Source organism: Hibiscus syriacus, unplaced genomic scaffold (assembly GCF_006381635.1).
Source record: "Hibiscus syriacus cultivar Baekdansim isolate YM2019G1 unplaced genomic scaffold, ASM638163v2 tig00116954_pilon, whole genome shotgun sequence".
NCBI classification, from domain to species: domain Eukaryota; kingdom Viridiplantae; phylum Streptophyta; class Magnoliopsida; order Malvales; family Malvaceae; genus Hibiscus; species Hibiscus syriacus.
Genome location: NW_024063483.1, coordinates 1,506,958 through 1,534,821, shown reverse-complemented (window position 1 = coordinate 1,534,821; position 27,864 = coordinate 1,506,958). Strand labels below are relative to the sequence as shown.

At 36.8% G+C, this 27,864-nt stretch overlaps 4 protein-coding genes and 1 pseudogene across 4 annotated transcripts; 3 read left to right on the top strand and 2 right to left on the bottom strand.

Annotated features, from left to right (window-relative positions):
- The first annotated feature begins 1,421 nt into the window (after nucleotides 1-1,421).
- On the top strand, nucleotides 1,422-3,087 carry LOC120189231 (probable sugar phosphate/phosphate translocator At5g05820). The gene is made up of 4 exons (XM_039192549.1): nucleotides 1,422-2,226; nucleotides 2,329-2,432; nucleotides 2,505-2,733; nucleotides 2,794-3,087. The coding sequence occupies exons 1-4, from the start codon at nucleotides 1,795-1,797 to the stop codon at nucleotides 2,938-2,940; spliced, it is 912 nt and encodes a 303-aa protein (XP_039048480.1). The 5' UTR covers nucleotides 1,422-1,794; the 3' UTR covers nucleotides 2,941-3,087.
- A 469-nt stretch (nucleotides 3,088-3,556) lies between these two features.
- Nucleotides 3,557-4,122, top strand: LOC120189274 (17.3 kDa class I heat shock protein-like). The gene has a single exon (XM_039192585.1). The coding sequence runs from the start codon at nucleotides 3,589-3,591 to the stop codon at nucleotides 4,054-4,056; it is 468 nt and encodes a 155-aa protein (XP_039048516.1). The 5' UTR covers nucleotides 3,557-3,588; the 3' UTR covers nucleotides 4,057-4,122.
- Nucleotides 4,123-5,202: 1,080 nt separating this feature from the next.
- LOC120189380 lies at nucleotides 5,203-7,349 on the top strand (annotated as a pseudogene).
- Nucleotides 7,350-13,694: 6,345 nt separating this feature from the next.
- LOC120189379 lies at nucleotides 13,695-15,483 on the bottom strand. Its single transcript, XM_039192674.1, has 3 exons — nucleotides 15,462-15,483; nucleotides 14,259-15,153; nucleotides 13,695-14,010 (listed from the first exon to the last, which is right to left on the bottom strand). Exons 1-3 carry the CDS (start codon nucleotides 15,481-15,483, stop codon nucleotides 13,695-13,697), a joined length of 1,233 nt encoding a protein of 410 aa, XP_039048605.1.
- Nucleotides 15,484-16,613: 1,130 nt separating this feature from the next.
- On the bottom strand, nucleotides 16,614-19,511 carry LOC120189209 (vacuolar cation/proton exchanger 3-like). Its single transcript, XM_039192525.1, has 10 exons — nucleotides 19,052-19,511; nucleotides 18,882-18,949; nucleotides 18,268-18,296; nucleotides 17,962-18,158; nucleotides 17,550-17,885; nucleotides 17,349-17,465; nucleotides 17,206-17,259; nucleotides 16,994-17,110; nucleotides 16,821-16,917; nucleotides 16,614-16,718 (listed from the first exon to the last, which is right to left on the bottom strand). Exons 1-10 carry the CDS (start codon nucleotides 19,337-19,339, stop codon nucleotides 16,681-16,683), a joined length of 1,341 nt encoding a protein of 446 aa, XP_039048456.1. The 5' UTR covers nucleotides 19,340-19,511; the 3' UTR covers nucleotides 16,614-16,680.
- Between the last annotated feature and the right edge of the window lie 8,353 nt (nucleotides 19,512-27,864).

The window sequence follows — 27,864 nt, the reverse complement described above, 5'->3', positions numbered from 1 at the left end:
ATACATTAATTGATTAATGTAATATTTATAATCTCATTAATTATTCAAATGTTTACTTAATATAAATATTAATTTGATTTTTTTTCTAAATTCAAATTCCAAATTAAAGAAACCTCAAATCGTAATCTAGTGATTACTTCTATAATTAAAAAAAATTAACTATTAGAAATTTAACTAAAAAGTTAAAGTCATATACTAATTTATATATGGGTAAACTACAAGAATGATAACTTACCTTTTGTATTTGTAAACTTTTGCTCACCGAATTCAAAAACCATAAGTTTTGGTCACTTACGTTATCATTTTATTAAGTTTTGGTCACTGGAACATTGAATGTCGTTAGTTTGATGACATGACGAGTTAGTAAAAGGGTTTGATTTTTATTTTAATCCCTACACTTTAGAAAAATACTAATTATGAGACTTTTGTAAAATCTAAAATAATTTAGGACGAAAATGCTCGTATTGTTCATCTTCTCCAGATGCCTTCATCAACGTTTCCTCTTCTTGTTCTTGGGGAGCTAGCCTGATAACTTTCTTCTTCTTTTTTCCTTCCTTTTCACATTCTTTCATCCTCTTCTTGTTCTAATGGAAATGTTTAGTAATTTTGTAGATTTATGATTTATGTATCAAGGCTATAAATTGTGGTCTAGGTCTTTATTGTGAGAACTGAGAAATGTCATGTTTTTAGTAAACATGGTGCAAGTTTGTTTCCTTTTTGGTAAGCGAACTCTTTGCTTCCATTTGTGTGTGTTATTTGGTGGTTGGTTTTAAAAATTCTCTATATGTATGTGTTTTCATTCGACTCTGCCATTCATCTGGAGGGCAATGTTTCACACAAACCCCTTTGTAATATAACTTATGTTCCGGTGGAAGATAAGTCTACACTTACCGCTAGATGCAAGGAAATTAGCAACCGAAATAATCCAGTGCGTTCAATCGGCGACGGAGAATATGAACAACACGAGAAATTTCGTCCTAAACTATTTTAGATTTACAAAAGGCCCATAATTAGTATTTTTCTAAAGTGTAGGGGCTAAAATAAAAATTAAATCCTTTTACTAACGCGTCATGTCATCAAATTAACAACATTTCAATGTCCCAATGATCAAAACTTAATAAAATGATAATAAAAGTGACTAAAACTTATAGTTTTTGAATTTGGTGAGCAAAAGTTTACAAATACAAAAGGTAAGTGATCATTATTGTAGTTTACCCTTTATATATTAAGCCAACTTTATATCTTACTTAACACATATTCTTACAATTCTCAGCAAACCACGTACTCAAGAAAAATAAATGGCGTTTGATTTCCGGGGAAGTGCAAGAAAGTATTCGCTTTTTTCTTTGTAGGGTACAACAAAGAAAACGGCTAAATAAATGGTTTAATTACTATTTTTCTCTCTCTCGAATAAAATAAATAGGAATATAATGTAACGAAAATTGAAGAAGAAGAAGAAGAAGAACTCTTCTCCTACTTAAGCTCCTAAAAAGCCTGAGGAAAAGAAACCATCACCTCAGGTTCTCTAATTTTCCTTCATGCATCACAAAAATCATTTCTTTTAATTTTTTTTACTTTAACATCCAAATTCTGATGCTAAATTCTCTATAATCCTTAATATCAACGATCATTAAGAAATTCTGTGTTTCAATTATAGTTCAATTTCTTCTTTATTGCAACTTCTGAAGAATTGAATTATCTTTAAAAAAGCAACTTTTTTCTCTCTCATTTTTATCAAATTCCCAGGAAAAAAATTGCTTTTTTTTTAATTTGAAGAATCATAATCAAAATCTGATGAGAAGTTTATTCACGATCGGGCTAATAGCAGCATGGTACTCCTCGAACATTGGGGTCTTGTTATTGAACAAGTTCTTGCTAAGCAATTATGGGTTCAAGTACCCGATTTTCCTCACGTTATGCCACATGTTGGCATGTTCTTTGCTGAGTTACATCGCCGTTGAATGGCTCAAAATAGCTCCTCTGCAAAGGGTAAGGTCGCGGTTGCAGATGCTGAAGATATCCGCCTTGGGGATCATCTTTTGTTTATCCGTTGTCGGCGGGAACATTTCGCTTAGATACCTTCCCGTTTCGTTCAACCAGGCCGTCGGTGCCACCACGCCGTTCTTCACGGCGGTTTTCGCGGTAGTGATGACCGGCAAGAGAGAAGGTTGGGTTACGTATGTCACCCTTATCCCTGTTGTCACCGGTGTAATTATTGCAAGCGGGGTAAGCCTTTAAGATTTTGATCAATACTTGGATTTGTTTACGTAAATTTTCAAAAGACGTGCCATTAACTGATTTGGTTGTTGTGAAAATGAATGGATGAAGGGAGAACCATTGTTTCATCTGTTTGGATTTATAATGTGCATTGGTGCCACAGCTGCAAGAGCTCTTAAATCAGTGCTTCAAGGGATTTTGTTGTCTTCTGAAGGGTAAGGGACCTACATTGATGTGTTTAGTGTCGCTTTTGAAATGAAACCGACGATGATGGTTAATGTTCTTAGGGAAAAGCTCAACTCCATGAACTTGCTAATGTACATGGCACCTATAGCTGTCATAGTCCTTTTCCCAGCAGCTATTTACATGGAACAAGATGTGACTGGAATCACTGTTGCACTTGCAAGAGATGATTGGAAGTTCTTATTGTATCTCCTCTTCAATTCTGCCCTTGCATATTTTGTCAACTTGGCTAATTTCTTGGTCACCAAGCATACCAGTCCCTTGACTCTCCAGGTAAAATTACTTTTGCTGCCATTAATGTAAGTGTAATCCTAAGCATGGTGGTTGTTGCAGGTGTTGGGAAATGCGAAAGGGGCGGTGGCCGTGGTTATATCGATCTTGATATTCAAAAACCCAGTATCAGTTACAGGGATGCTGGGGTACTCTCTCACGGTAGCCGGGGTGGTTCTCTACACTGAAGCCAAGAAACGCAATATGTAATAATAAGGGCATTTAGCAGGGAGACAATTCCACCAAATGTTGTGTGTTTTAGTGTGGGATGAGGATGTTTAAACAATCATCAATTCAGGCTATGTTAAGTTGTCCCTCTTTTTGCAGAGATACCAAGTAGAAGAATTGCAGTTTTATTGAACACGTCTTCTCTTTTATGGAGAATTCGGCTCAAATTTCTTACTAGATTTGCCTTTCCTTTTGGATCATCTCTCTTTCTCCCTCTCTATATAATATATACACAAAATGGATAAAGGGTGAACATGGAAAGACATTATAAAACTATTCAAATAAAAGAAAAAGACATTATAAAAATTAACATAGTCCACGTGGCCTACAATTAAAGCAACCCAATTTCAAATTCTTATTGGGCTTTAAGTCGACTAGTATATATGAGGTCCATATAACATGAAGGTTCACGAATGTCCCACAAAATATACAAAACTCAATACTTTGGAGTTTGGACAATGTACTCGAAACTGATTTAAAGACCGAACACTCGAAAAATCTTGTGAATGCTCGAAATATCCTATACTATTGCTATAAATAGCCCCTCTATGCTTCTCTAAATCCCCAGACAAAACAATCATACAATAGCTTTCTCTGTTTTCGTTGCTAACAAGGTTTCTCTTTCTGAGAATGTCTCTGATTCCAAGCTTCTTCGGCAACCGACGCAGCAATGTCTTCGATCCATTCTCGCTCGATGTTTGGGATCCTTTCAGGGACTTCACTTCCTCTTCCCTAATGACACCAAGTCCAGAAATCTCGTCCTTTGTGGACACACGGATCGACTGGAGAGAAACACCGGAAGCTCATGTGTTCAAGGCCGATGTTCCGGGGCTCAAAATAGAAGAAGTGAAGGTGGAGGTGGAGGATGACAGGGTGTTGCAGATAAGTGGGGAGAGGAACGTGGAGAAGGAAGACAAGAATGACACGTGGCACCGCGTGGAACGGAGCAGTGGGAAGTTCATGAGGAGGTTCAGGCTGCCCGAGAATGCCAAGATGGATCAGATCAAGGCTGCCATGGAAAACGGTGTGCTTACTGTCACTGTTCCGAAGATGGAAGTGAAAAAGCCTGACGTTAAAGCCATTGATATTTCTGGCTAAAAACTTAAACTTGGAACCACAGATTACTTTGTTGCAAAGTGTCAGGAAATGAAATGAGTGGCTTTATGCTTTGTCCGATGAGAGAGTAATAGTATGTATGAATCTACAAATCTACCTATAATGTTTGTGCAGTATCAGGTGTGTAAAGTGAAGTTGTCAAAACTTTACTGCGCAGAAAATAAAAGAGTGATCTTGTTTATTCACATGTTTAATGTTCTTCTTGTATATAATACATGATGAGATCAATTACATAGATATGATCATAAAACAACACGTACGAACTTTAAATTTCAACCACAAGTTTTAAAATTCGTCTACATTTTAAATCTTTGTGATGCACCGAGAAAGTTCCCACTGCAGGTTTATATGTATAACATTTGGCAATTCCCAGTAAAACAACAAAACTCGCGACGCTTGGACCAGCCAACCACCAAAAGAAGTAAGCAACACGACCAAGATCAAGGTTATCGGCTATCCATCCCAGCTTCCCATGTTTAGCAGTAACAAAGGGGAGCTCAAGTAGCTTCCGAGAGCCAACTTATATATTGATTTTGAATTAATTACATGATTGATCACTTTCGTTTATGTTTTATCTATTTTTCTCACTAATTTTAAAAAAATATATATGATTATTTTTTTATTTAATTAAGATATGATTATTGAAGATTAATTATCGTTAAACTTTTAACGGATTATTAATATGAAACATTAATAAGAAGATGTAATTTTACTTTAACCCCTAAGCTATAGATAAAATTTAAATTATGAACTTCTTTTTACAAATTTAAAACAGTTTAGAGACAAATTTACAATTTATCCTTCTTTCAATATGTTTTTTTCCCTCTCTAAACCCTACTTCTCTAAATCATCATTAAGCCATAGTCTCTAATCACCGTTATTCTAGTCGTCTGTTACCACCCAAACACAATCAAAAACCTCCAACACCTAAACTAAGAAAACAACAACAAATATCAGCCAAACAAAATAGAGGGAAGAAAAATGAGGAAGATTACCATTGACTATGGTGAATTTCTGACGATTAGAGCGTCAGATTTTCAATCCCAACAGTGAAGAGGTCTTATTGGGGAGGACACTAAAATATTTCAAAATCGTAAAAATTCGACGGTGAATGACGGAGATCGAGAGATGAGAAGACAAAGAGTTTCAGCGTATATTTCTCAACACTATATCACTTTTTGGCGAAACTTAGGCTTGGTCCGCATTCAGGAGGCCAAGAGGAATATCCTGATGTGCTTTCTAGTTGAACGGTCACTGGAGATGACAACCGGAGCAGTGCAAGACGATCGTGATGTGGTGACAGACGGAGAACTATCGAGGCTTCTGAAAATATGTAGAGAAGGATCCATAATTAAATTTTATCTAAAGTTCAAGGACTAAAATAAAATTTAAACCCTTTTATTAACGTTTCATGTCAGTAATTCATAAAAGATCTAATGACAGTTAACTTTCAGTGACTATATTTTAATTAAATAAAAATAAAAGTGACTAAATGTTTTATTTTTTGAAATCAATAAAGTAAAATTAACAAAACATAAATGAAAGTGACCAATTCTATAATTAACCTATAAATTCTTTTTTCTCTAACTGTTATAAGTTACATATGATTATTGAAAATTGATTAAATTGATTTTTTCTCTTATAATGGATTGCATTCAATGTTTATAATAATAAAAGTCCGGGTATTTAAGATATCGTATTGAAACTACATATGAATAAAATACACACTGTGCTATAATACAGGGACTTGTATTCAAAATTTTCCATTATACCCATGCATACATAATTCGATCAGAGGCATTCTATAGGAGACATTAGTCTTCTTGGTTTATCCGTTCTCTTCTTCAAATAATACAAAAATGGCGACTTCAGCTGTAACAATCTCTTCTTCATTTTCCTCTCTTCTCCCTCCACAAAGCTCCCAACTTCCCTTTCCCTCTCTTCCAAATCCTCCTCTTCAAAACCCACCCTTTCCATTTCTTCCCAGCTTTCCACTCCCCCCATTTTATCCTTCACCGGTGAAAAGGTCGGCGAAACCAATCTCGGCCTCAAGTCCGCTCCACCCGAAACCGCCAGAGCCGTCATTCACCGAGCGATCATCACCGACCTACAAAACAAGCGTCGCGGTTCCGCCTCCACTTTCACCCGCAGCGAAGTTCGTGGTGGCGGGAAAAAGCCCTACCCCCAGAAGAAAACCGGACGGGCACGTCGTGGGTCTATGCGTACTCCGCTCCGTCCCGGAGCTGGTGTTATCTTCGGACCTAAATCCAGAGACTGGTCCATTAAAATCAACAAGAAGGAGAAAAGGTTGGCTATTTCAAAGGCATTATCCAGTGCGGCTGAGAACACGATAGTCGTGGAAGATTTCGGAGATAAATTCGAGAAGCCGAAGACCAAAGATTTCATTGAGGCGTTGAAGAGATGGGGATTGGACCCGAAGCAGAAATCTATGTTTTTGATGATGGATGTGCCGGAAAATGTGGATAAATCAAGTCGAAATATAGGGACTTGAGAATATTGACGCCGAGGACACTTAATTTGTTCGACATTTTGAATTGCGTTAATCTGGTGCTGACACCTGATACGGTGGACTATCTGAATGGAAGGTATGGAGAAGAGTACGAAGGCGAAGCTGAGGAAGAGGAGGAAGAAGAAGGTGCTGAAGGTAAATCTCTTTTCAATTAGTATTATTAGACAATTGTTGTTAGTAATGGTGCTATCATTGTCATCTTTATATGAACTTTTAGGAGATGATGGGTGGGATAGAAGAAGATGCATTTAGACATGTTTCGTTTCATTAGAATGTTTTTAGAAGGACTGGTAATCGGAAATGCAAGTGTAGAAATGATCTTTGTAGGTAGTTTAAGTGTACATGCAAATAGTAAGATGCAAAGAGAGTATTAATATGCTTATTCATCTTCGGTAAGAGCTAAGTTGGCGATGATGAATAAGGAATAATTGCTTGCCTGCATCGATATTTCTTGATCAGTTTGTATTTGTTAGCCTGCATAGATGAGAGCGTGCTAGAAGGAAAAAAGAATTCGTTTACCCTTTTCAGATGTTATCTTTGTTGTTGTTTCTTGTGTTAATCTATTGACATTTTCGAGGCAGATGAGAACGCCGATGAAGCGCAATGAGCTGTTTTTCCCTCGGTTAACCTACAAGCCATTTCGTATATGCTGAAGAAGTTCAATGCTTGGCCTAAATCAAACATTGTTGTAGGCTAGTTTTCTTGATCTATTTGTGTCTTTTCGCATGTTTACTAAGTTGTATCTATTTAGTTCATTAATGCAATATTCTCTTTAGGTTGAACCAGACATTGTTGTAAAACAAACACAATCTCTAATCAGCAAGATGTCAACTAATTTGATGTTTCAACCGTGTCAGGCAACTTTACACTTCAAATCTTTGTTCGTCTGGTGTTTACAGTTGCCTGCATATCTTGTCTGAAAGAAAGCAAAACCGACCAGATGGTTAATGAATTCAACAAAACCATAGATCCAAATGCTACCTTCAAATGAATTCATAATTTATAGAGAAAAAGGAAGTAGAGTACATTGCAGTGCGTTAATGACAGATTAGTGTTGAAGAAAACAGAAATTCAAAGCCAATGAAGCCCGAGAGATGATGGGATCAGTGATTTATTCTATTTTTTTTATTTCCATTTTCCGACGAAAAGTTCTCTGAAACAGGCCATCTTCTTCCGAGGGACTGAAACAGAGTTACTGCGGCTGCCATTCTTTTCAACGACATTGTTAAGGAGAGGGTCAGTTTCATAAAACTGCACCATAGTATGTTTACCAACATAAATTTCATTTGTATATATTACGTTAATATCAAATGGTAAATCAATCAAGTTAATCCGATTCTTATAACATTAAAACTGAAAAATTAAACTTATGAATGTTATTTAAAAAAAAAATTTGTAGACTACTAAAATCTAGCTCGACTTTACATTAAACATCATTAATTATACCTCTAGTTATCTACCGGCACTCATTTAAAGAATGAAGTCTCTTTTTGTGGATCATTGCCGCTGTACCAACAAACCTACTATCCTTTATTAGATTAATCACAAAAACAACAAAACTCTTCCCCTCCAACTCAAATGTAGAATTCCCAAAATAAATGGACACCTATCTGGGTAGCAAAATTCAATTCCTCTGCTTTACTCAATTAATTCCTCAACTATACGGCAGCCAAGTTGAATAACACTCTTTCTACTTTCTATTTTTCTAGCTTACCCTTTGTTGCTTAATAATTTATTTAGAAATAAAACTAATATCTTTTTTTAAAAAAAGTTATTTGACATTTTGTTTGTGGATTCAATCCAACTCGAAGCAAAAAAAAATGGTTATTATATGTCGTAATTACAATGAATGATATGAGAAAAAAAGTTAAAATGCTTGAGAAAGGTTCATATATCCTCCAATGATCCTCGTGGAGCTGTACGCCTGGAGTGCCGGCCTTCCCCATACCATGCATTTTGCCCCACCCGCCCGACATTTGATGAAATATGAGTAGGTAGGAGAGAAACTTTGGGGAATCCTATGTTTCAAAAGCCGGGTGCGATTTGGGATATATGAAATGATGTTGAAACATCATGATCATGTTGCGGAAGACGGCTATCGGATAGAGCAAAATCGCAACTGATAATTTGAGAAAATAAAAATGAAGATAAAGAAGACACAAAATTTACGTGGAAAACCCCTAAATAAAAAAGGGTAAAAATCACGGGCAACGGTAGAAGAATTTCATTATGAGAAAATAGGAATTACAACTTCTCTCGATCTACGAAGGAGAAAACAATGATAGTTCTCTCTTGATAAAAAGGAGAAAACAACTCTCAAGAAACTCTCTAAATTCTCTCTAGTATTGGAAGAAAGCTAGAATGCTTTGGGATAGTTTTGAAGCTAAATGAGCTAGGGTATTTATAGTTGAAACCTAAGGACTAATCTTATAAATACCCTAAAATTAAAGTGACTAAATTGGGTATTTTACCCTTGCTAATTTTCAACAATTTGCAGCCATTTTAGACTAATATTAGCCGCCCATATGCTAAATTCATTTTTGACTTTCAACAATCTCCCACTTGAAGATTTGATTGAAACAATCATATCTTCACACCATTCTTTCTACCTTATACCATCATGTTGCTTACGTTTCTGACAGACCACAAGAGGATCGACACCAGTTAAATTTATCAGCATTGATTGCCTTCGTCATGAAATCTGTTATGTTGTCTTTGGTATGGATCTTCTGCATATCTACCGTTCATTCTTCCACCTTTTCACGAATGAAATGGTACTGAACTCGTATGTGCTTTGTCCTTGAATGAAATGTTGGATTCCTTGCTAGATGCAAGGCACTTTGACTGTCACAAAACAAAGAGACATACTCTTGATTGTGCCCAAGCTCCTCCAATAACATCTTCAACCAAATTGCTTCTTTACTGGCTTGTGTAGCTGCTACATATTCTGCCTCTGTTGTGGATGTAGCCACAATTGACTTCAATTTTGAAACCCAACTTACAGCTCCACCAACAACTTTGAACACATATCTTGTAGTAGATTTGCTTTTATCCAAATCCCCTGCATAGTCAGAATCTACATAACCATTTATTAGTAAGTTTGATCCTCCATAACATAATGCAACATTTGAGGTTTCTTTGATGTATCTCAGGATCCTCTTCACTGTATTCCAATGCTCTTTGCCTGGATTCGCCATGTACCGACTAACCACTCCCACTGCTTGTGCAATGTCTGGTCTTGTGCATATCATAGCGAACATTAAACTTCCCACTGCTGATGCATACGGTACTCGACATCTCCATCATCTCTTCTTCACTTCAAGGACTCATACTGGAGGATAATTTGAAGTAAATAGGAAGAGGGTAGAAATTGGCTTACAATCTTGCATGCTAAATCGTGACAAGATTTTCTTCAAGTAATTCTTTTGTGAAAGCCAAATCTTCATATTACTTCTATCTCGGTGAATTTGCATCCCTAGAATCTTGTTTGCTGATCCCAAGTCCTTCATTTCAAATTCCCTAGCCAGTTGTGCCTTTAATTCTTCAATATGATCTTTGTTGGGTCCTGCAACCAACATGTCATCTACATACAACAACAATATAACAAAATCGTTATCACCATACCTCTTAAAATAAGTACAAGGGTCTGCATTAAGTCTGTTGTATCCAAGGCACATAATGAAGGAATCAAATCTCTTATACCAACACCTCGACGCCTGCTTTAGACCGTACAGAGATTTGTTCAACCTGCAAACCAAGTTCTTCTTTTCGTCTTCTTCAAAACCTTCAGGCTGGAGCATATAAATCTCTTCTTCAAGATTTCAATGAAGAAAAGCTATTTTAACATCTAGTTGTTCCAAATGTAAATTCAATGTAGCACACATTGCCAAGACTACTCGAACTGTTGTTAGTCGAACCACAGGAGAAAAAATTTCATTGAAATCAATACCTTCTTTCTAAGCATATCCTTTGACCACCAGTCTTGCACGATACCTCTCCACTTGATCGTCACCATTTCGCTTGATTTTGAAAACCCATTTGTTACCAATTGGATTCCTTCCTTGTGGTAGTGGCACAAGATCCCATGTATTATTTTTATGAAGGGCTTCGATTTCTTCTTGCATCGCCATCATCCACAGTGAAGCATCTGAGCTGTTTATTGCCTCCTGATATGTTGATGGCTCACCGTCCTCTGTTAAAAGACATTATGCAACATTTCCTTCTATAATATAATCGGAGTGCCAATTGGGACGTTTTCTCACACGATCTGATTGACGAGTTGTTGGTGCTTCAGAACTCTCTGGTTCTTGTTCATCATGTGCTGGTTTTGCTTCAAAAGAATCTCCTTGTTCAAACGCCTTTTCCATATGTATCTGTGTAGTCTCTGACTTTTCAGCGCTGTCATCGTCTTCTTTTCTTTGTAGCTTATCTTCTACAAAGATAACATCTCTACTGATGATCACTTTGCGGGCAGTGGGATCCCACAAGCGATACCCCTTTACTCCATCAGCATACCCCAAGAATTTGCATTTCCTGGATTTTGGATCCAACTTTGAAATTTCTTGGGAGTTGTACATCACGTACACTATACTTCCAAATACATGGAGGTTTGAATAATCAGTTGGTTTTCCAGTCCACATCTTCATTGGTGTCTTCAGCTCTATTGCAGTTGATGGAGCTCGATTCACCAAATAACAGGCGGTATTGACTGCTTCTGCCCAAAATGATTTTTCTAGGCATGCATCTCTCAACATTGCTCTTGTTCTTTCTAACAAGGTTCTGTTCATCCGCTCTGCCACTCCATTTTGTTGAGGAGTATTCGCCACTGTGAACTATCTTTTGATGCCTTCTTTCCTGTAAAAATAATCAAATTCTTCGCTTGTGTATTCTCCTCCATTATCTGTTCTGAAACACTTGATCTTATTTCCAGAATCAAGTTCCACCCGCGCCTTGAAGTTTTTGAAAGTTGAAAACACGTCTGACTTCTTCTTAATAGGATACACCCAACATCTCCTGGAGTAGTCATCAATAAATGAGACAAAGTATTTTGCTCCGCCTAGGGATGTAACTGGTGCTTTCCATACGTCAGAGTGAACCAATTCTAGAACACTTTTGCCTCTAGAATTTGATTTGTTGAATTTCAATCGGTGCTACTTACTTGTTATGCAATGCTCACACAAAGGAAGTATTACCTTTGTTAAGCCTGGAAGTAGCTTTTGCTCCACAAGGACTTTCATTCCTTGTTCTGACATGTGTCCAAGTTTCTGATGCCATAGCATTGCAGAATCTGGACTACATGAGGCAACAGAGGCTTCTGCTTCTAGCAAAGTCTCTCCCTTCAGCATGTACAAGTTTGCAGTTATCTTTTCGCCTTTCAACACCACAAGCGCTCCACGAAACACCTTCATGATTCATTTCCGTGTTTCAATCTTGCTTGCATTATTATCCAACAATCCGTAGGATAATAAAATTTTCTTCAGGCCCTTCACGTGCCGCATATCTCGAACAACTTTGATTGTTTCATCATACATCTTCAATTTGATGGTTCCCACACCAACGATCTCTAAGGCATGATCATTGCAACTATACACAGATCCTCCTGAGACAGGTTCATACTGATGTAACCATTCTCTTCTTGAGGTCATGTGATATGTTGCTCCTGAATCAATGAGCCATATATTTGCAAATCGTTTTCTACCTTCCACGGTGGTTGACGCTTCACAGCATAGAGCATCTCCATCATCTGAAGTGTTTGCGGTATTGCCTTGTGGATTGGAGTTTTTATTTAGACTCCAACAATCCTTCTTCAAGTGACCCTTCTTTCCACAGTGGTAGCACTTTAAATTCTTTTTGCTTCTTGACTTCGATCTACCATGTTTGTGACTGCTGCTTTGGCCATGTTCTGTTGATCTCCTTCTCATCGTTGTCAACGCTTCTGCTTGTTGCAGATTTACTTGTCTGTCTTCCTTGTTCTTGCGCCGATTTTCTTCTTGTAGAACAGCAGCTGCAACGTCATCGAAGACTAGACTGGTGACATTACTGTTTGTCATATTGATGATGAGTTGATCGTACGAATCCGGTAAACTTTTAAGTAGAAGTTCAACACGTTCTTGTTATTCTATTTTACAGCTTAAGGATGTAAGTTGAGAAAATAAGGTGTTCAGTGTATTTAAGTGCTCCGTCACTGAAGTAGATTCTGGCATACGGAGAGTGTACAATTTCCTCTTAAGGAAAATTTTATTGTGCAGCGATGTGGCCTCGTACAATTTGGTGAGATGATCCCATATCTCCTTAGTTGTCTTCTTCTCCTCGATGCTTGACAATACTTCATCTGCTAATGTAGATGAAAGTTTGCCATAGCATTCCCATCCATCTCGTTCCATTTGATGTCATCTGCGAAATCCACCGACCTTTCATTGATAGCCGCTAGACACCCGTCTTTCCTTAGGATGACCTTCATCTTCAATTTCCACAATGAGAAATTTCTCCCATTGAATTTTTCATTATCAAATTTCGTTGCCATAGCTTCTTTTACGGATAGCTCCCACTATTTCACTATCGTGAATAGTTCTCTGGAACCTTCAAAGAATGTGTAATAACTTCTTATTTTCTTATGTTGGAGGATCCACCTTTTGGTGGCAACCACAAAGACAATAAGTAGATATTACACACTCTAATCTAGCTCGATACCAATTGTTGCGGAAGACGGCTATCGGATAGAACAAAATCGCAACTGATAATTTGAGAAAATAAAAATGAAGATAAAGAAGACACAAAACTTACGTGAAAAACCCCTAAATAAAATAGGGTAAAAACCACGGGCAACGGTAGACGAATTTCACTATGAGAAAATAAGAATTACAACTTCTCTCGATCTACTAAAGAGAAAACAATGATAATTCTCTCTTGATAAAAAGGAGAAAACAACTCTCAAGAAACTCTTTAAATTCTCTCTAATATTGGAAGAAAACTAGAATGCTTTGGGATGATTTTGAAGCTAAATGAGCTAGGGTATTTATAGTTGAAACCTAAGGACTAATCTTGTAAATACCTTAAAATTAAAGTGACTAAATTTGATATTTTACCATTGCTAATTTTCAATAATTTGCAGCCATTTTAGACTAATATTAGCCGGCCATATGCTAAATTCATTTTTGACTTTCAACAGATCAGTGTGTGAAGAGCGAAGCGGGTAACAAGTATCCTCCCCGCTAGTATTCCATAGAAAATCAGCGTAGTTTGTGGAATAATAAGGGTTATCAAGATCTGCTTCAGTTGCTTCCAAGAACATTTCCTCAGATGCCCACATATCATCCTTAACTTTCCATAAGAAGTTGGCGTATTTACTGTATACGTCGGCGTCACCCGCTTCCACTTCTATCGCTTTCTCGAACAACTCTTCCGCTCTGATAATCAACAAACACAGACACATTCAATTACGCATTCAACTGGATGAAAGCAACTGGTTTCATATTGGTCCAAGGTTTGGAAGCATGCGTACGTGTGATATTTATTTCATGTTAAAAGTGTCACGTGCACAAATGTGGCATTTTTCATATTCGCCATGAAAGTGAAACCTATGAAGCTGCATCACACATTCATCTATTGATAAAAACCCCATGCATAATTGGCAGTAAGGTAGAGAAATTTGTACCTATCGTAATCATGAACGATAAGGTAGAGAAACTGAGCATAATTGGCAAGGAGGAGAGGATTGTTAGGCTCTTGTGATAATCCTATATGGTATAGAAGATCCCTTCTTGTTTCATGATGGAGCATTTCATCTGATAATAAACCTCCCATTTTCTCTTCCTGCCATGCTGTTGTCGACTCTGTTTTATCGAACCATTCATCACCGTCGGTGCCACCAGCAGCCGGCCGTTCTTTTCCACCGCCACCGCCGTTGTTTCCGCCTATCGAAGTGGTTTTCTTGCTCGATGACTGCTTAGAATCAAACTTTGGATGCTTATGATCTTCCCAAAGCCCATCTCGCCAATGTAGTTTCAAATACTCTCTTCCCGAGTCGGACCTTCCCGAATCCGAAGAATCAGTGTTAAATCCCCGGTTAGTTTCGCCATCATCGTCTGATAAGTGGAATCCGAGGGAAAACTCTTGATGTTTCTTGGAAAATTCTTCATCCGAGAAGTCGTTTAAACACGCTCTTGCTGAAGTTCTGGATGTTGGCTTGACGAACTCGCAAGATTCAGACCAGCGGATAATGGTGACATGAGAACCAAAAAATGCAGATCTGTTCAGCGTTGGAAAACGGATCTCACAACAAGAAAAGCATCGAAACGGCACCGTCTTGATAGGGACGGTGACGGGGTTGCCAAAGGCAAAGAGGAAGACGGAGATTGGGGAAGATTTTGGTTTAAAAACTTTAAACAAGGCGTTGCTGCTACTCTCAATACCAATTGTTAGAACTCGGCGATGCGCTTCCAAACAGAGACTAGGAAGGTTTTTTGTTAGCCGGCCGAGAAAAAAACTCCGGCGAAGCTGATTACTTATCGGGAAGTAGAAACAGAGCTCCAATCGCTTATAAAGCAAAGCTCTTTTGCCATTTTGTACGTCGAACAGAAAACAAAAAACAAAAAGAGAAAAAATGTAATTTCAATAGATCTAACATCTCAAGTTAGTTAAAACAGCGTAAAAAGTTAACATAATCCATAATTCTTTTCGCGGGGTGATCCGGTTACCCGTTTGCTTAACGCCGGTAGGCTTGGTAATTTATCGTTCGTTCGTTTTCCCCCTTTATAAATTATATGGTTAAACTACACATTTAGTACTTAGACTATTAATTTTATTTTCTTTTAGTATATAAATTTTCATTTATTTCAAAATCATATATAATGTTTACCTTTTATTTCATTTTGGTACATTGCTGTTAAAAATTTTGTGTCATTCTTTTATGGGTAAATTACATATCACTCAACTATCTTTACATTCTTATTTTGATCACTGAAGTTTATTTTTTTAACTTAATTGCTTAATTTTCAAATTTCTTTCTTTTTTTAATTACATATTAATAATAAAAAATGTCATATCACAAAATTATTAATAAAATAAATTATAGTAATCAAAACATGAACAATTTGAAAGTTGAGTAGTAAAATTAAAAAAAATTAAACAAAAAAACACTGTTCATATTAAAATTTTAAAATTTAAAATTAAGTGTTGAGAACAATTCGAGAGAGTCTCGTTTTTTAAATTTTGATAAATTAAAAGAAAAGTTTTCATCAGTTTTTATAAAATAAAAGGATAAAATTTAATTAAACCTGTTAAGAACACTTAAATTACATAGTATTATTTTTGTGTCTATAAGTGTAAAAAAAGCTAAAAAGACGATGACAAAGCCGAGGTCCAAAATGAAAATGCTGGGAAACACAATGACTTGCTTTAACGCGTACATCAGGGGGAAATAGAGTCAAAACTAAAGTGTCGATGGTGAGGGAATGTAAGATGAAGGGTTGATAATTTTGATTCTTCTTGTTTACTTACTACAGGCCTTGATTAAAGGAAGTTTTGTCATAAACATTGTCTCCTAGGCTTGCATGATTCAGTGAGTTCCACGCCATGCATGAATGTGCTGAATTCCATCCAATCAATACATGCAAAACTTCCCGACAAAGAGATAACACTTGCTCATAATTTGGCGTCTTCTTGTGAGACAAATTCTTTGACGTGCGTTCCCAAGGTATATACGCAAGTGGTTCAAATTATCAAATACATGGAAACGCCAAATCACACCATAACCCTTCTTTTTTTATGGGAAAAATAACAAGTTTATTACTACCATTTTCCAACCACTTATTGATCCATGACCCGTACAATCCGACCCAATCAGATTGGCTTGGGTTTAGACTTTACCCGTGGCCCGACTAGAATATAAATAATAAATAATTAAAAATACATTTTTATTTTAGTTCTATACTCCATAAACATATACTCAAGATTGGCTTCAACTTTTCATGTCTGCAACACTCTTATCTTTCTCAGTGTTCCGATTTCCAGTGTGAACTATTTTTCAAGGGTTGAAGAAGAAGGATGAACGCAACTTCGACATCCTCAAGACTTGGCTAGGCCGAGTTGTATTCCAAGTTGGCATTACTTTGATCTATATAACAAGCAAGATTTGCCATTAACGAGTGTTCACTAATGAGAAGGGGGAAAATAAGACTAAAGGGATCGATGCATGGGAAGTTTGAGTTTTGCATACCCAATGGAACTGGAATTTTATGGACAAAAAAGCACGCAGAAATGACTATGTAACAAAGGCAAAGAACTGCTCCTTTCATGTAATGTGAAGTTCCATCCTGGAAAAAAAAGGATGAAAATATCAACACTGTGATTTTAATAATTTGTTAAGAAAGAAAACCAAGGAAAATAAACCTGTAGGGTAAAGGCCACAACGAGTATTGTTAAAGCAAGACAACCAGTTTCAAGGAGACTGAAATCAAGGTCCATTGGAACTTTCATAATCCACCCAGTTACAACACACAAAGGAACCTGAAACACATATCATGGAGATTGAAGTTGTTGAATTGAAGATGACAACATCGATCTTGAAATTAAAGATGTTCTTGAGCTTGTTTGAATCTTACAGCAAACATAGAGATTTGAGTTGCAGAACCCAGAGCAACACCCAGAGATATGTCCTGAAACAGGTTCCAAAGCACACAATAGAGTTACACACACAGAGATAAAAAAATTAACGTAAAATAAGTGGGTTTTGGGTTTAGTTTACCAATTTATTCTTGAAAGCGAAAATGATAGCTCCAGCATGTTCAGCCGCATTCCCCACAATAGGTATCAAAATCATGCTGATAAAGCTAATGGAAATTCCCCAAGTATCTGATGCAGCCTGAATATCATCCATCAACACAGATCCATCACTGTATCTATATATATCGATAATCTATATCTATCTATATATAATATCATGTACCTCCACTGTTCCCACTACATACTCAGATAGCAAAGCTATAATGAGTGTCATACCAACCAACCAGCTAAATCCACTCCAAAACCCTATCACTGGTTTTTCCTCATCTTCATCCTCACCATCCCCTTGAGCGTCGAAAATCTGTCTATGAGTTTTAAGCTGGAAGATGATATATCCGATATAAGCCACGAGCATAACCACGCTACTCGCTCTCGATAACTCCAGTGTAGATTCGGCAATCGAAATCCCACTAGGCCGTGCTGCGTATCTGAACATCAATGGCAGCATATGGCATAGCAGTCCCAGAAGCAGCAAACCAGAGTTCACATCAGCTTGTTTCTGCACATTATATACATAATCCCAAAGCATTAACAATTTAATTTCTCAAACTTATATAGAAATGGAAATAGCTTACTCTATCATATCTTTGCTCTTTCTTGAGATTAGCTAAGCCACCACAGAGGAGAGAAGTGCCAAGAACAAGGAGAAGATTTGAGAGAACGGAACCCAAGAGCGAGTACTTGAGGACATGGATTTTGTTTTGGTAAAGTGCAAATAATGCTATGATCAGCTCTGTTGCGTTTCCACAAGTTGCATTCAGCAGCCCTCCAACTACAGATATTTTCACTCCGTTCATTAAAATCCTTTTAATTGTTATCAATTCTCTCAATATCATAAACAAGTTCAGTTATACAAAAGGCTTATCTTGGAAACATAATACCTGTTGGACCTGTATAGTATGCGATTTGTCTGAATTTATAGAAAGAAACCTTCGTCAGAAATCACCTCATAAAACTAGACAACATACGTGCATGAAAAGATTGTTAATATTTAAATTGACCCCCAACAATATAATGTTTTACAATTTGGTGCAAAATAGTTTTAAATCGGGTACTTACATTTTATTTATGACTCGATACTGTTAAATAAAAGGCACTATTTAGTGAGTCAAATGCCAATTATGCCACAATTGCTTTTAGAATATTTAGCCTTACATGTGGTGATTTAGTATTTCTATATTAGTTTATTGAGATAATTTGCTAACAGAAATACACGTGGTGATTTTGATTTTTTTTCTTTAGATACAATCCGATAATAAATGCATAGTTTAAGGGTTAATTTGTATATTAACTAATTAATCTAAAAGAAAATGGGAGGTTTGTAAAAAGTTTGATGGCAGTAAATGTAAAAAATTGACCTTAGGACTAAAGATAAATATTCAAAAACTGAGGGATTGTAAATGATTAAATCATGATAGAAGAACTAAACCCGCTAAAAACAATAGTTTAAGGACTTTTTTAGGATTTGACCAAAAGAAATACTAATAGAACTTACTCAGTGAGGAAGCTGACACGCTCAGCAAGGGGTGTAAGTCCAAGCAAACTCAAAGCAAATATCCATGGCTATAAGCATTAAAAAGAAAAAAACCCAGAAGAGGTAAATTAAAAATTGATATTGAATAACAAGAAATAATGCAAATTAAATTTACAAAATGCTAAACTTACTCTTCCAAACTTATAATAATCAGCAGCAATGGCTAAAGGGACGGCAGGGAAGAGAACAGCAAGCTTTGTCCCTAAAATCACTTCTTGCAGATTTGCCAAGAACTGCCTGAGCATCCGAAACCGGATCGTTGAAACCAACATCGGGTCGGATTTCTTACGCATAAACGAATTCGACCTGTTTTGTGCTGTCCTAATAACTCCACTGTTGTCATTACATGTTTCTTTGTCCATCAAATCTTTATTAGACTCTCCACTTTCCATGTAAGAAAGCTCACCTGCAGATTCCATTGATGCAAATAATAATAATAATAATATGAAGAAGAAGAATCAAAAGCAAATGGAAAAAGCAGGTGTTATTTTGTTTAAAGAGAAATAATTATTAATAATAAAGCAAAGTGGGGAATGTTTTTGGTTTCTTTATGCATGGTGATTATATAGGGGACAGTGAAGCACTAAAATAATATCTTTTTCTGCCATTGTTGAAAGAGTCGAGAGGTACCCATTTGATTTCACGCAGTTTCCTAGAATTTTCCCGCTCTTTTGTTTCCATTCATGCATGCGTTTGTGTGAGCCTCCTCACGTACTGTTTGTTTAGCTGTTAGAGCTTCGATTTAATGTATTCCACCTCTTGAGTTAAAAAGTACATATTTATACACATTCCATCACGTACATGTAAAGTTTAAAGTATTACATTTATAGGTCAAATTCTTTAGAAAGTCCTTATACTATACATTTTTGGTGCATTTAGACTCTACTGTAATATTTTATCATCTTGTTAACATTAGTGAACTGTCACATCAACATGTTAACTATCATATAAACATTATAATGATTAACGTTGTTCAAAAGACGAGATTAATACAATTAAACTAATTTAATGGTGAAATTAATGCAATTAAAAAGTATGGACTAAATTATTAATTTGAGTTTATTTTAGGAGCAAAATGACCCTTAATTCAAAAAAAATGACATATCAAAGTTTTGAAGGGGAGCAATGAAAAATTGAATTCAAGAACGAAAACTCATATTCCGAGAATTAAGAGATTATAAATGATGGAATAATAAAGTCAACAATTCATAGAACATGGATTTTGTATAAAAATTGACCAAATTTATAATACGAGTGTGAAGAGATAATAATATAAGAAAAGGTGATTAATTCATCTTCTAATAATAGTTATTGAGATTTTTTAATATATATATATATATATATTATTTTTAATTTAAATAAAATTTACTTATATTTTAGAATAAAAATAAATTATTCTTTGCAACAACGAGCACTGGAGTTGTTATGTATAGAGATTTGTTAAGGAGGATGGTACATGTATAGTGGAAGGGGGTGAAAAAGTTGTTGGTGCTTATTAGCATAATTAAGAGGCGTGTGTTGCATGCCATGCCACGTTGGCATAAGCTGTTAAATGGTAGTTAAGGAGCTGTTAAATGGTAGTTAAGGAACTGTTTGTTTGTTAAGGAACTGTTAGTTTGATAAGAATCAGTTAGCTTGTTAAGAGCAATTATGAGCTGTTGAACTGTGTATAAAACAATCTCATTGCTTTGTAATCAATTCAAGTGTTCATTCTCTATTCTTTCATAATACTTCACCCTCATTCTAACATGGTATCAATCACCATTGATCTTGGGGCTCTATGATTGATTTCCGCTGTAATTCTTGATGGAGTTTACAGCGAACTCGAAGGCGTTTACTCACAAGAAAGTAAACGTGGTACTCGACGAGATGAATTTTCTTCTGTGGAAGCTGCAGATTCTGCTTACCATTAGAAGTCATCGCTTGAAGAGGTTACTTACAGGTGCGATAGTAACTCCACCAGAAACTCTGGTTGATGACGATGGCACGGTTCGTGTCAATGATGAGTATGAAGAATTTATGGCTCAAGATAATGCCCTCACATCGTGGTTGTTGTCCAAAATCAGTCTCCATCTTCTTCCCCTATTCGTAGGTACTGAAACGACATCAACTGTTTGGAATACGGTACTCCACTTCTTTGCCAATCGATCAACGACAACAGTCACGAGTCTCCATTATAAACTCCAATCGCTGAAGAAAGGTAGTGACAGCATGAGAACGTACCTCACTCGGGTGAAGGAGGTATGTGATGCTTTGGTGTCTTGTGGCAGTTCTGTCCCACAAGTTGAGCAGATTGCGAGTATTCTCAAAGGGCTTCCTCGAGAATACAAACCCTTCATGGCGATCATCACATCCATGAGGGAAACCTTGTCGTTAGATAGCATCTCTACAATGTTAATTGATGCAGAAACGCAACTAGCAAGTTTTGATGATCAGCTTGATTCCCTACCTATGAGTGCAATTGTTGCATAGGGCGATGCACGAAATACTTCACTGATGGCCAACAATTATGACCAGAGGTCTGGCCATTACTTTAATAATCGAGCTGGTGGAAGAGGTCGTGGCAGATCTAGGATTCAGTACCAACTGTGTGGGAAAGTTGGACACCTGGTCGATCGTTGATGACATAGGTATGATAAGGATTTCTCGTGTGTTACTTATGGTAATCAAGGGCAGTTTCAACCAGAATATAAAACCAATTCCTCTTCTGGAAACTTTACAATTCCTTGTACTAATGATGGTTGTGAGTGTTGTGTCAAACATAAGAGTGGTTCTTCAGCAGGTGATCAACCACAAGCTCATACAACCTCCATACAATCTGAACGTTGGGTGGTCGATACGGGAGCCACACATCACGTTACCTCATATGCCAATACACTGCTAAATGCTTCTGAGTATCGTGGTCCATGTATACTTTTAATTGGGAATGGTATGCCTCTTGATGTTGTTTCAATTGGTGATGCTCGTGTAAATACCAATTCAATAGTACTTGTTTTGCATGACTTATTGCATGTTCCACAAATAACCAAGAATTTGCTATCGGTTTCCAAGCTTGCTAGGGACAATGACGTTTTTATTGAGTTTCATACTAATCGATGATGCATTCGTGTTGAAACCACTGGGAAGTTGTTACTTCAAGGTAAAGAAAGTGATGGCCTATACCTTTTCGATATGAATAATAAACCCTTAGCAGTCCATATTGCACAAAAAACTATCTACGTTGGATCGACTTCATTGGATGAACTTTGGAATCAATGTCTCGGTCATCCAGCTGATGAGACTTTAGCAAATTTAGCTGTTGAACTAGGATTTAAAGTCAAGTCTAATGTAAATAGAGAATGTGTTGCTTGTTATTTGGGCAAAAGTCATAAATTATCTTTCAATGAATCAAATTCAGTGGTTTCTTCTTCATTTGAACTTGTGTACTCAAATTTATGGGGGTCACCACATGTATCTTCCAATGGCTTTAGATTTTACATCTCATTTGTCGATGATTTTACTCGCCATACTTGGGTCTATTTGTTGAAACACAAGGATGAAACATATACATCGTTTCAATTATTTCAGAAACTAGTAGCCAATCAATTTGGCAGCTCGATCAAAACATTACAAACAGACTGGGGTGGTCAATTCAGAAGCATTTCATCCCTGCTAGCTCGTGATGGGATTGTTCACAGACTAATTTGCCCTCACACCTCTTAACAGAACGGTATGGTGGAGAGAAAACACCATCACATTGTTGAACCTGCCTTAGTTTCATTAGCCCAATCATCATTACCTATTAAGTATTGGTCGTATGCAGTGGTTTCTGCGGTGTGTTTAATTAATCGTCTACCTACCAAGGTGCTACGAGGTGTGTTACCATTTGAGAAAATGTTTGAAAGAAAACCTGAATATTCCACGATGAAGGTTTTTGGTTGCCAATGCTTCCCTCATCTGCGTATGTTTCAAAGACATAAACTGGCCTTCAGGTCTCAAGAATGCACGTACTTGGGAGTTAGCCCTCAACACAAAGGGTTCCAATGCTTGCCACCCGATGGACGAGTTTAAATTTCTCGCCATGTTACATTTAATGAGTCTATTTTTTCATTTGCAGGGAAAGAAAGTTGCACCTCGGCGAAGTCTGTAGTCAATACCAGCTCCAACTCTTAGCCACTTTAAATTGTTGCAACAACTAAAACCCTCTGCCAGCAATTACCAATCACTTACTAAATACCACCGTCGTATATGAAGAAGATGGTGATGCAGAAGTACATTATGAAGTCGAGTTACCAAATACCACCACCGTGCATGAAGAAGTTGGTAATGCAGAAATCCATAATGAAGTCGAGATGGTTAATAATGAAATTTAGCATAGTTCAGCTAGTTTCCCACAACATTCCTCTGAGAGCGTTACTGGTGATACTGTCGATATGGGTACTGAAGTTAGTAACATACCAAATGATGGAATGCAAGACAATGTTCCTGAGCCCGATACTGATGCCCCACCCAGTCCTGAGGCTGTTAACAACTTAACTCAAACCCGTGTTCATCACATGATGACACATAGTCGATGTGGGATCTTCAAGCCTAAAGTATTTTCATCTACACTGGATGATGATACCCCTACAATAATTAGTGATGCTCTTCAGTCTCCACAATGGGCTGCAGCAGTCCACGATGAATACAATGCGTTGATTAATAATGACACTTGGACACTAGTCAGTCTCCCCAAAGATAGAGTGACTATTGGGTGCAAATGGCTTTTTCGGATTAAACACAACTCTTATGGATCAGTAAACAGGTACAAAGCACGGCTAGTTGCCAAAGGGTTCTCACAAGTCCCAGGCTATGACTTCAAGGACACTTTCAGTCTTGTGGTGCGATTTGCAACATTCAACATCATATTGTCTATAGCGGTGTCGAATGGGTGAGAGCTTCGACATGTAGACATCAACAATGCTTTTCTCGATGGAGATTTAAGTGAGGAGGTGTACATGCAACAACCTCCTAGATTTGAGAAACTTGATGATCTTGGTAAACCTTTGGTATGCAAGCTAAAAAAAACACTCTATGGCCTTCGACAAGCTCCTCGCAACTGACATGTCAAGTTAAAGGAAAATCTGGTGCAGATGGGATTTGCAATGTCTCGAGTAGACTCATCCTTTTTTACAAAGCATAGTGATGAAGGCTACATCTATGTTCTTGTATATGTCGATGATATAGTTGTTACTGGTCCAGCTTCCACTGCTATACAAAATTTTGTTTCTGTTCTTCAGACTCGATTTTCATTTAAGGATCTCAGGGATTTGAGTTTTTTTCTTGGCATTGAAGTCAAATATATGAATAACGCTATCATGCTAAGCCAAATGAAATACATTGTGGAATTATTGGAGAAAACTGGGATGTTGAAAGCAGCAAACTGTGCAACACCAATGGTGGTGTCTCCCAAACTCTCTTATGAAGAAGGACAGCTGATCCAGAATGCCAGTGAGTACAGAAGTATAGTTGGTTCACTCTTGTATGTTTGTCATACAAGACCAGATATCTCATTTAGTGTTGGCCAAGTTGCTCAACACATGCAACCACCACGTGAATCTCATTTTGTTATAGTAAAAAGAATATTGCGTTATTTAGCTTCTACGCTTAACCTTGGAATTCTATTTACTCCAGCTACCTGTGCATCAGACATAGTTGCGTTTACGAATGTTTATTGGGGGCCAGCATCGATGACAGACAGTTCATCACAGGTTATGGGGTCTTCCTTCGTAAGTGCCTTGTCACTTGGTGCTCAAAGAAGCAATGAAAGGTCTCTCGGTCCATAATGGAGGCCGAATACAAGAGCGTGGCAGATACGACAGCAGATATAACATGGATTCAAGCTCTCTTGACAGATTTAGGTATTCCACAGAACCTTAAACCTATTATCTGGTGTGACAACACCAGTGCGGTGGCCATGAGTGCGAATCCATTATATCACACCAATCCAAACACATTGATCTAGATGTCCATTTTGTGCGTGAGAAAGTTGTTGTATTACAGTTGAATGTCAGTTACGTTCCAGCCATGTATCAAATTGCTGATGGATTCACCAAGCCATTGGCCAGGACATCATTTGAAGAGTTTTGTTTAAGAATATGCGTTCGTACACTCTGAAGGAAGGAAAAAGCATGGAGAATATTAGCAAAATTAAGAGGCGTGTGATGTATGCCATGCCACGTTGGCATAAGCTGTTAAATGGTAGTTAAGGAGCTGTTAGTTTGCTAAAGATCAGTTTGCTTGTTAAGAGCAGTTATGAGCTGCTGAACTGTGTATAAAACAATCTCATTGCTTTGTAATGAATTCAAGCTTTCCTTCTCTATTCTTTCGTAATCCTTCACCCTCCGTCTAACAGCTAATGGATACTGACATGATGATTTGATTGCTCCAGTTTATTGTAACTCGGATTTTAATTTCAGGAGGAATATATTACAAAATTTGTTGAAATGAGGTGGTAGTATTGGTGAAAGAGAAAATTTGTCTGTTCGAGTATGGAATGAGATGAAAGACTCATAGCAACAAGATTCAAAAGATGAAAATGAGAAGAAAGACTATGTAACATCCTCCATGCCGGGTTAGTGATTAATTTGTAAAGTTTCAGCATTTGGTGATTTAAGTAGAATGATGGAAGAGTTCAATGACTTATTTGAGTTATTTTGTGTAGGATTGAATTATAAATAAGGAAGATTAGAAGGATAAAATGGTCTTTTTATAGCAATATAATTATTGGGGTTAGTATTATATTAACCACGTGGATGTATAGGAAATTAAAAACAAGCTTCCAGAGTCATCTTCTTCTTCCTTCTTCTTCATACGTGAGACCCAAGCTAAGGTAAGATTCTCTTGTTAGTGAATTTCTTGATGAATTTATGGTTGATTCATGACCATTAGGCAATAGTTAAGCTTAAAGGAAGTTTAAATTGTTTTAAAACCTCAAGATGAGAAGTATATGAAGAATTAAAGAAATGAAGTAGAATAGTGAAATCTTAGATTAGAGTTCATGATTAGAATTGGAAGTGAGATTTGACTTGTCATCAAGTTAATTAAGGGATATGAAGTGTTAGAATTGGAATTAGAACACCTTGAAAATTTAGTGTGATTCTTGAATGCCATGTAAATGATGGAATTTTGGGTTTAAAGAAGTGATTATGGAATAGAAATGAGTTTAAATATGTGTATGGAAGTTAGGAATATTAAAGGAAGTAAAATATAAAGGTTTAAGCTGAAATGAAGTGAATTTCGAGCTCAAAATAGGATTTCTGGGCCAGGGGAATCGATACCCATTCAAGGGGAATCGATACCCCCTTAAATGAATATGAATTTCCAGAACGCTAGAGGGGAATCGATACCCCAAGGGGGGAACCGATTCCCCCATAATGAAAAAGAAAGAAAGAAGAGAGACTAAACTATCAATCCCTTAAATTGGTAGGCTATTAGAGGTTAATTTCAAGACTTAGGCATCTGATAATCATCTTGAAAATTTTGCTTATGTAGATATTGAGCCTAATCGAGTTCCGGAACCATCGACAAGTAGGATCAATCGAGGGAAAGACAAAGAAATCTAGGTGAGTGCATATGCATAGCATGAATATCTATGTTATTCAGTTCTAGACTTGTGATAAGTCTAGATTCAATATTTTGATACATGATATCATTTCATATTATGATATATGACATGAATCCATACCATATGCATTATGGGACATGAATATGCAAGAAAAGTTATATGAGTTATGTGATAAAGGTATGAAAATAATATATCTACGTGATACAAATTAGATAAATTGTGAAAGCCCATGTTATGTAAATGAGAACTATAGGTATAGTTGGCATGCCAAGGGTAGAGGGTCTATGTGGTCCTTCGGGACATATATGTATTCTTTGGAACATGTGTGAGGTCTGGTGAGACACATACTTGATCCTTGGCGTATGTATATGATTCTTAAGGAATGATATGTGGTCCTTCGGGACATATATGTATTCTTTGGAACATGTGTGAGGTCTGGTGAGACACATACTTGATCATTGGCATATGTATATGATTCTTAAAGAATGATATGTGGTCCTTATGGACATTATTATATGGCACTACGGTGCAATTCTACGCGGCACGATACAATTCTAAGTGGTACTTAGGTGCAATTATACGAGCTGTGGTGACAGTATAGTGCACAACCTGACAATACTCACATACCTTAGGTTCTCTGTATGGTACTATGGGCTAATGAACTTACTAAGGCGAACTTATGAATGTGAATTTGATAAGTATATGTGTAAGAAACATGGTTTTGGTTATTGCATTGTTTACATACATCTTATTACTACAACCCATCTTATTTTGGCAATTACTTTATATTTATTGATATTATTATTATATTGCCTCACTAAGTCGATGACTTAGCGTGTGAGTGTTTCACACGTAGGATCCGATAAAGTAGACGATCGAGGTTAAGCAGCTGGATAACATTACTCCTGCAACTATCAGATCAGAAGCAACTTAATCAGTAGGTCATTTTGTTATGAAAATGGATGTTGGCATGTAATTAAAGAGTTAAGTTGTGTATGCTCTGAATATTTTGGTAAACTTATATTACCATATGTATATTATTGTATTTTTCGTAATATAAGTTCAAGTATTTTACTATTATTTGCAATGAGTTGTGTTTTAAAAGTCAATGTAATATCTCTGACTCGTATCCGGGTTGGGATACGGGTTGGAGGTGTTACATTTAATGGTATCAGAGCTATGGTTTAGCCGATTCTAGGCATAAACCAGAGTCTATAGAGTCTTTAAATGAAATACATGCCAACAAATAGTGAGAACTTCTGATCTGGTATAGTATGAGTATGTTGTTTTGCTAATAGAACAATGTGTTTATTCTTATTAGATGTCCGAACATTATAGCTCCTGAAGTGAAGCGGGAGA

Coding starts and splice junctions, on each gene's coding strand:
- LOC120189379 (XM_039192674.1), bottom strand. CDS start 15,483: ATGTACCAAAATGAAATAAAAG. Junction 15,154..15,461: donor GTACCAAAATGAAATAAAAG/GTAAACATTATA, acceptor ATGGCAAAAGAG/CTTTGCTTTATAAGCGATTG. Junction 14,011..14,258: donor ATCGTTCATGATTACGATAG/GTACAAATTTCT, acceptor GTTGATTATCAG/AGCGGAAGAGTTGTTCGAGA.
- LOC120189209 (XM_039192525.1), bottom strand. CDS start 19,339: ATGGAATCTGCAGGTGAGCTTTCTTACATGGAAAGTGGAGAGTCTAAT. Junction 18,297..18,881: donor CGTGTCAGCTTCCTCACTGA/GTAAGTTCTATT, acceptor CTATAAATTCAG/ACAAATCGCATACTATACAG. Junction 17,260..17,348: donor TCGCTTTCAAGAATAAATTG/GTAAACTAAACC, acceptor AACCTGTTTCAG/GACATATCTCTGGGTGTTGC.
- LOC120189274 (XM_039192585.1), top strand. CDS start 3,589: ATGTCTCTGATTCCAAGCTTCTTCGGCAACCGACGCAGCAATGTCTTC.
- LOC120189231 (XM_039192549.1), top strand. CDS start 1,795: ATGAGAAGTTTATTCACGATCGGGCTAATAGCAGCATGGTACTCCTCG. Junction 2,227..2,328: donor GTGTAATTATTGCAAGCGGG/GTAAGCCTTTAA, acceptor GAATGGATGAAG/GGAGAACCATTGTTTCATCT. Junction 2,734..2,793: donor CCAGTCCCTTGACTCTCCAG/GTAAAATTACTT, acceptor TGGTTGTTGCAG/GTGTTGGGAAATGCGAAAGG.